At 44.5% G+C, this 8,043-nt stretch overlaps 2 protein-coding genes across 4 annotated transcripts in view; one reads left to right on the forward strand and one right to left on the reverse strand.

Moving 5' to 3' along the window:
- ARID4B (AT-rich interaction domain 4B) overlaps nucleotides 1–2,918 on the reverse strand; it is a 161,001-nt gene extending 158,083 nt beyond the window's left edge. For all 3 annotated transcript variants that reach the window (XM_003797437.3, XM_023517688.1, XM_023517689.1), the window contains exons 1-2: nucleotides 2,448–2,918; nucleotides 1,586–1,640 (exon numbers count right to left, since the gene is read on the reverse strand). In XM_003797437.3, the coding sequence (XP_003797485.1) occupies nucleotides 1,586–1,591 (6 nt within the window). In that variant the 5' untranslated portion in view covers nucleotides 1,592–1,640; nucleotides 2,448–2,918. The remainder of the gene's footprint in view (nucleotides 1–1,585; nucleotides 1,641–2,447) is intronic.
- Nucleotides 2,919–3,214: 296 nt separating this feature from the next.
- GGPS1 (geranylgeranyl diphosphate synthase 1) overlaps nucleotides 3,215–8,043 on the forward strand; it is a 24,817-nt gene continuing 19,988 nt past the window's right edge. The window contains exon 1 of the mRNA XM_003797441.2: nucleotides 3,215–3,451. The gene's annotated coding sequence lies outside the window, so the exon portion shown is untranslated. The remainder of the gene's footprint in view (nucleotides 3,452–8,043) is intronic.

An 8,043-nucleotide genomic window follows, 5' to 3' on the forward strand; every position in this document is an offset into this window, starting at 1 on the left:
CCAGAAAGTACTACCTTTTTACTAAATACTCTGGCAGTTATCTCACTACTCTGTCACTTAACAAAACTTAAGAAATTTTTGTCAATAATAAGATAATTCAAAGCTATAAACTTGTTTCAAAGTATAAATCTGTTTGGGAAGATCCAATAGAGGCATAAGTCCTTCAGTAGCTCAACTGTCATTATAAAATAGAAAGTGAGGACACATGAAAAAGAAAATTTAAGCCCAGTATAATCAACACTAAAAACATTATGAATTGCAAATTTTGCTAAAGCAAATACAAATCATGAATAGCATCTCATCTTTTACCATACAATAAATTAAGTTGTAAGAGATAAGCCAAGTCTTTGAGCGTTAAAGATTACTAGCTGATTCCCTAAGAGAAGATTTGCTGTACTTACAATAACAGGAAGTTCTTCTTGTATAAAGTGAGAACCGTATGTTAGTAACTTTTTCCTTTTAACATTAAATAGTGCCTTTTTAAAAAAGGCACTAAGAATGGAAATGATGAGCACTTACAAACAGCACTTCCAAAATAACAGCAAAAAAACCTGCATTTGCCTTCTAGTTACCCTAAAACTTTTAAACTGAAGTTTCCAATGCACTTTCATTTTTCTAAGCAGACAAGCTTTTTTTCAAAAAAGGGAAATGAAAGAAAGAAAAAAAAGAAAATTTAAATCTAAAGGGCCTACAACTTACTACTACATTTCTTTTAAGCAAACACAGAGTACTTAAGATGTGACAAGTAGTACACTGGAAACGGTGACAACTTACAACATTGCTTCCGAACTAAACTCTGTATTTATTAAGCTCCCAAACTTATTATGTGTTATTGAACTCAACACTTTTCTTAAAAAATTCTCATCCAACACCAAAGCAGATAGCTTACCTAATAAAAATCACTTTTCATTCACTCTTTTATTAATGAGTTTTAGCTAGGATCTGTGTCTAAAAAAAAGGACTCATTCTTGAAACACCCATTTACATGAAACTGATATAGGAACTTAGCAAATTTGCAAACCAACTAGATCAATAAAGAAAAATAAAACATACAACCCTAAGTCCCTGGAAGATACAAGGAACTGCCATCTGTGAATGGTATACAGATCTCCAAAATTCTCTTTCAAAGTCTTTCAACTAAGATTATTTTTGCAGCTAATCTAACGGTTTCTGCTAAAATTTCACAGTACTGAGAGATTTTCTTTCATCAGTGTAACTGAGAGCACCACAATACAGTTCAGTTTCTAGATTCAGATTACTTGACCTGCTTTTTATTTTACCTTTAAAACACTACAATCCATGCAGTTATTCCTCGCATTCTCTGCAAAAACAGACGATGTACACACAGGAGAATCACCTCCAGTGAGATACCCTATTACTGACTCCAACTCCACAGCAAAACTCGTGATTATTCACGCCAGCTGACCCCCACTTCTCCCGGGGAAGGGCTCGGTCACCAAGCCACCAAACACACCTTCCTCTGCACAACTTGGAGGCCTCACGCAGCGACCTCGTCCAAACCCCTTTGCCCCTTACTTCCTGCACTCTTTAACCTCAGAGGTTCGTTTTCCGAAGGCTATCTTACCTTCATGATGATTCTGGGACCGATACACCCTCGAAAACACCGGGTTCACCTGCACCTGGAGAGGAAACAAAAGACACCCTGTCAACAACACCACGGGCACCCCTCTGCACTGGCGGAGGCGGAGGGGAGGAACTGAGCGAAGACCGAACCCCGAAGAGCGAACCGCGCAGGGCGTCAGCCCCCGAACCCTCATCACACGCCGATTCGGGGCTCCCTCCCGCCTCGCCATCCCCGCAAACTCAGCCACCTACAGAGCTCGGCGGCTTCCAGTCCCCATTGTCGGGACCAGACGGAGTTTCCCGTCTCCGACAATGACGCCATTTCTGTCAGAGAAAAAACTCACAACAAGCCCGGAGTCCGGCGCTGGGCCGGCCGCCCTCTCCACGGGCCTCCGCGCCCGGCCAGGCCCCCACGGCCGCACCGCTCCGCTTCAGGGCGGGAGCCCGGCCGGGGGCCGTCGAGGGGCCAGGCGGGCCTCAGGGCCGCGAGCAGGACCGACCCTCCGCAGAGCCTCTGCCCACGTCCCGTTGCGAATGGAGACCCGACAAGTGGGAGCGGGATCAACATCTGCCGCCGCCACCGGGACGCCGAGAGCCGAGGGCCCAGGAGGCGGCACGGCCCCCCATCCGCCGGGGCCCCCCACTGAGGCCCCTAAGCCGCTGAGTGTGCGGCCACCCGACCAGGGGGCGGCTCGGACACCGCAAAAGCTGGAGGGGGGGCGGGGGCTCCCGAGAGGCCGAGGCCCAGAATTCGGGCGCTGGCGAGACCACCACTACTACCTTCCCCTGCTCCCCGGCCGTGCCCAGTGACTCCCAAAAGGGCTCCCTTAGGAAACCGCGAAAGCCCCGGAGAACGTCCCTACCTTCCTCAGAGGCGAGATCTGACCCTGGCACGTCCAGAATCCCTTCTCCTCCTCCCCCCCAAAACCAGCAGGCCTGGGTGAAGAGACTGGGAAGAAGGGCGGTGGGTCCAGCGGCTGCTGAGGCTGAGGCTACGGCTCCTCCTCCTCCCGCGGCGGCGACTGGTACCTTTGTTTGGCGGCCGCTCTCCGGCTCCCTGGTTGGGGGGAGGGGGGACGACGAAAAATCCCTCCCGGACTGGAGGTCCAGGCCCCTAATCGCGCTGCCCTCCAGAGGACGGCAGCGATGGACCCTCTGCGGCTCCCTCCAGGCAAAGGCCCAAGCGGTGGCCGTGGCGGCGGTAAGCTTAAGCTCAGGAGTCTCCCTCCCCTCCAGCGCCCGAGCTCCTCACTCCGGACCCGACTGACGGGCAAACATCGCTTGCCCCCCACCCCAGGTCCCCCCCCTTCTCTCTTTTCTCCCCTCCCCTAGATTTTTTTCTCCTCCCCTAGCTCTGTCCCGGATGGCCTCTTAGGCGACCTCGGATTGGTTCGGATTCTTTAGAACCCGCCCATACCCCGTTTCTATTGGTCCTCTGGATACAAACAACGACGCCATTTTCACCCAGTTCTATGGAAACAGAAAGTTACGCCTCAAAGCTTTCAGGGAAATGTGGTCCAGCCTCTGGGGCCAATACGCTAACTCTCTCCAAGAAGAACTACAAGGCCCACAATGCTGAGCGACTGCGTGCGATGGAATAGGGGAGGGCAAAGGGGAGGGGCGACAAAGCAGTGGGGAGGCGGCAACGACGCCTGCGCAGTGTGACCGGGATGGCGCATTTTCTCGCACCGAGTAATGCGGCGTCGCTGGCTGCCGAGGAGGGCGGAGAGTTCTCGGGTGAAGTAGGGGGAGGGATTCATGTAGGCGTCAGGAGGAGCTTTAGTGTGAAGTATAAAGTAGGAAGCTGATGCTGGGTACTGCTACTCCTGCACTGGCGGCGAGAAAGTCGTGATATCATCGTTGAACCGTGAGCGGCGGTAGTGGCGGCGGGGGGGGGGGGGGAACCCAGATGGGAAGGAGGGCGGGTGTAGGGGGTGACTGGGAGGCGGGGCCGAGAGGAAAGAAAGAAAGGAGGGTGAGGACCCGGATGCTGAACCGGATTGTGTATGAATTTTCCATCCTCATGCTTGAGATGGGGAGGAGAAAGAGGTGACCCAGTGCGGCGGAACCAGAATGCTCAGGGTTCCTCACCCTGAGGTCTCTGTGCGAGTCCAGTAGACATTTCGAGCTCTCTTCCAACCCGCTGTTGAAAATCGGCCTCGATTTTTTGAATTCCCTGCCGGTGTCTCTTGTTTCCTTGAGACCCCATCGGCTCCCGGAGTTTTGAGTAGACGGATTCACCCTGCGCGTCAGAACTGCGCTTCCCATTTGTATGTCTGTAGTTAGTAATTCTGAAACGAGGCCTTTCCTTTTCTAAAAGAATTTTTTGCATGCTATTTTTACATTTTGTTGTGCCTTAGTTTCGTCTTTTAACGCGTTAGAAGGTACTTTGCTTGTTTTGAACGCCCACCAGGTGAAACAACTGGGCCTTCCTAGACCTTAAGCTTAGTGAGACAGAGGTTAAACAAAACAGATCCCCATGTGAATGTGAAATTGCAACACTGACAGCGCTGCAATACATGGAGATAGGAGAATGTGAAGTAAGAAATTTGGCTGGTTCTTGTATCCTCAAGGAATCCGCAACAATAAATTTTTTTTTTAAAAAGGAAGAAAAGAAATTTGGCTGGGTGGCCGAGGAGGATGGATTGCTTAACCTCAGGCATTCGAGGCCAGCCCAGCCTAAGCAATAGCGAGACCTAGTCTTTACCAAAAATAGAAAAATTAGCCAAATAAGGTGTTGGGCTCCTGTAGTCCCAGCTACTGGGGAGGCTGAGTCAGGAGGATCTTTTGAACCTCAGAGTTTGAGGTTGCTGTGAGCTATGATGCCAAGCACTCAAAGTGACAACTGTCTTCAAAAACAGAAGGAAAAGAAAAAATTTATCTTATTGAGATGTAAGGAGAGACTTTCCCCAACAAGTGAGGTTCAAGCAAAGCAGGAAAGGGCTAATAGAGAGAAGCAAATATAAATTTGCAGTCATTAGTGGAAGAGTAAAGGACTGTGGATTAAAGGGGCCAGTGCTTGGAGCCCGCCCAACAAGGAAGCTGCTGTGGTAGTAGTTCATTCATACATGTGGGGAAAAAAGTTTGTATTAATATTTATTGATCCATTTTTCGAACAAACTTCCAGTAGTTTTTCAGTTTTGAAAGTGAGTAGTTTTAGACTGTCACAGTGACATTCTATATCCTACATCATAAGTTCATACACGTACAGTTCATGTAACATGAAAATGCCTCTTTGACATTTAAGTCTACTGTGTGGTAACTGAAGTTTCCAGCTCTGATAAATTAAGGGGCCCTTGAATAAGAAAAGAAAAAGAGGCAAGATAAGAGGATGTGCCACAATATGTAGCATCCCCAAGAAGAAACAGGACAATTTGGTTTTTGATTCCTGAAAAATTGGGGTTCCTCTGTTTTTCTGCAGCTGAGAGTATATAAACGTATATATTAAACGTTCTCTGGGAAAGAACTATTAATTGACCTATTTTGTTGTTTGTTTGTTTTTGAGACAGAGTCTCACATTGTCACCCCTGGTAGAGTGCTGTGGTGTCATAGCTCATAGCAACCTCGAATTGTTGGGCTCAAGCGATTTCTTTTCCCTCAGCACCCCTCAGCCTGCATGCGCCCAGCCAGCTCAGTCTGGTCTCAAACTCAGACAGTGCACTTGCCTTGGCTGTCCAGAGTGCTGGGATTACAGCCATGAGCCACTTCCACAGGGCTTTGTTAATTGAGTTTTCTTAAACTTCTTTTTTTAACTTTTCCACATGCCTTAACACGAAGAATAACTTTTTTTTTCTTTTTTTATTGTTTGGGATTCATAGAAGGGTACAAAGAATTACCTTATACTGATTGCATTTGTTAGATAAAGTCCTTTAATAATTGTATTGCACCCCCAGAAGCTGTGCCATACACCTCATCTAAGAATAATTTTTTAAGTTGAGAGATAACATTGGCCATAAAGCCCTAAGAATTGAAACAGACATTAGCTCTGATTTCTGTTAAGAGTTCACCTATTAGTGATCCAGACACAAAAAAGGACTTACGAGAATGGGTATCATTGATTTTTAAATTAAGTCAGCTGTGTTTTGGAGGCTGTTAAAAATGATATAAAAATGATTTTTGTTCCCAGCCTAGTTAGTTAAGAGATGTCTACTGATTTAAGTAGAGAAGTATGTAAGGTTTTTTTTTTTAATTATTATTTCAAAATATTAAAGAAGTACAAACATTTTTCATACAAGGCTTGAGTCAGGGCTGTAAATAAGACCATCACCCAGATAAGTGTTCCTTGTACCCATTAGGTGAGTTTTTGGCCCTTCTCTCTTTCCCTCTCCCCCCAGTTGAATTCAAATGACTTGTACTTCCCTCTGTGCACACGTTTGCCTTCCAGTTTATTAGCGAGTACATGTGGTAGTTGTGAAGTATTTTTAATTCACATGATGTTCAGTAATTTTTTGCCTAAGCCATTCTCCCTTCTTTGTAACCTTGTTTCTCTAATACTTATGAATGAGATAACCTATATCAGAGATCAAACTGTATAGGTAATAGGTTGCTAAGTTAGATTTTTATAACTTCTAGGTATTTATGAGCTTTTTTTCTCTAGTAACATGTTTAATATTGATTGCCAGTCAAAGTAGACGTAGAAGTTTTCCATGTGGAATGTTTCCTTTTAAATTCATTTTGCTAAAATGATATCCCTTGGTGGAATGCTGATTTTTTTTAATTGTTTCACATAGATAATTTTCTAGAACAAACCACAAAAAATATACTTTTCAATCCTAAAGAGCAACCTGAACTAGGCACCAAATTCATGCTTTAATTTCCAGTCATAGAAAGCAAAAATTTCCATTCATAAATCAGTCTTAAATAAAGAGTTAACATAGTGAAATTTATGCCTTAGCCTGTTACTGCACAAGCATGAATATTTGCTTGGCATTAAACAGCAAAGATAGTCTGTAGCTGGGGATTTTAATCTGAGGTATGTGTACAGGATTCAGAAGCTATATATCCCAGAGAAGTTATATGAAGGCATTTGTGGGGGGCCATATTTACACATAAACAGTTTTATGGGACTTTTTGGAAGGTCATAGCTTTCATCACATTCCCAAAAGTTTCTCTGACCCATGACATGGTTTATACTCATCTTGGTATAGAAGCATCCAAGCACTTGCACAATTGATAATAATCTTTGTGTCATTACTTCACCCTCCTTTATCACATACCTAAGAATGTATAGGTAATGTAGAAGTTTTATTTCTTCCTCCGCTTACCATATTCTGCATCTAATTCCACAGCAGTAAAAAAAAGTACATAGCAGAGACAATGCTGTTCAAACCTTTTTTTTTTTTTTTTTTAATTTTTGTAGAGGCAGAGTCTCACTTTATCGCCCTGGGTAGAGTGCTGCGGCATCACACAGCTCACGGTAACCTCCAACTCCTGGGCTTAGGCAGTTCTCTTGCCTCAGGCTCCCACCACAATGCCTGGCTAAATAGGTGTAGTCTTAATAGTGAAGTGGAATGCCAGTGCTAATAATTAGATGGGGGGTGTTTAGAAGGGATACAAGTGTAATTTTGTTACATGGGTAGGTTGTAGGGCCTTCTAAGGTACCTGTCACCCAAATCATACACATTGTACCTAAGAAATTTCTCATAATCTACCCCTTGCCCTTCCAAGACTCTATAATAATCTATCATCCCACACTCTACATCCATGTACACACTTTACTCCCCCTTTATAAGTAAGAACTTGGGGTCTTTGTTTTTCTGTGTCTGACTTATTAAGATAATGGCCTCCAGTTCTATCCATTTGCAGCAGAAGACATGATTTCCTTCTTTTTTTGTGGATGGATGGTATTCTGTTGTGTGTATATACCACATTTTATCTAATGATCCCTTGATGGACACTTAGTTTTATTCCGTATCTTTGCTGTTGTGAATAGTGCACATAGACGTGCAAGATGTTAGAAATTAGTTTACTTTGGCAGCACTTTGTGAGTATTTACTCAGGACCTTCATACGTGCTTAACTGCGTATGTATCAACCAATATATTCATTTGCTGAATACAGTAGAACCTCTATAAGTTGACCACCCAAGAGAAGGTAATAAACTGGTCAACATACCGAGGTGGTCAGTATAAGGAACTAGGCATATTGTACTGATACGTACATGTGCATGTCCTAGCTATGAACTAATTACGTCAACTTAAGAAGGTGGTCGTTGTAGGGAGGTGGTCAGCTATGGAGGTTCTACTATATGCAAAAGGTCTTGTATTTTGTGATTTAAATGTCAGATTCTACTCTCCTAAATATATTTTAACATTTTTTAATTTAATGTCAGCAGAGAATAACAGTACTGGAATTGCACTATCCCTGAGAGTGTGAGTAATGAGTTAGAGTCTCAGGTGACTGGGCTATAAAAGAAGAGCTTTAGGCTCAGTGCCTGTAGTTCAGTGGTTAGGGCACCAGC

Source organism: Otolemur garnettii, unplaced genomic scaffold (assembly GCF_000181295.1).
Source record: "Otolemur garnettii isolate 467f Iridium unplaced genomic scaffold, OtoGar3 scaffold00116, whole genome shotgun sequence".
Classification (NCBI taxonomy): Eukaryota; Metazoa; Chordata; class Mammalia; order Primates; family Galagidae; genus Otolemur; species Otolemur garnettii.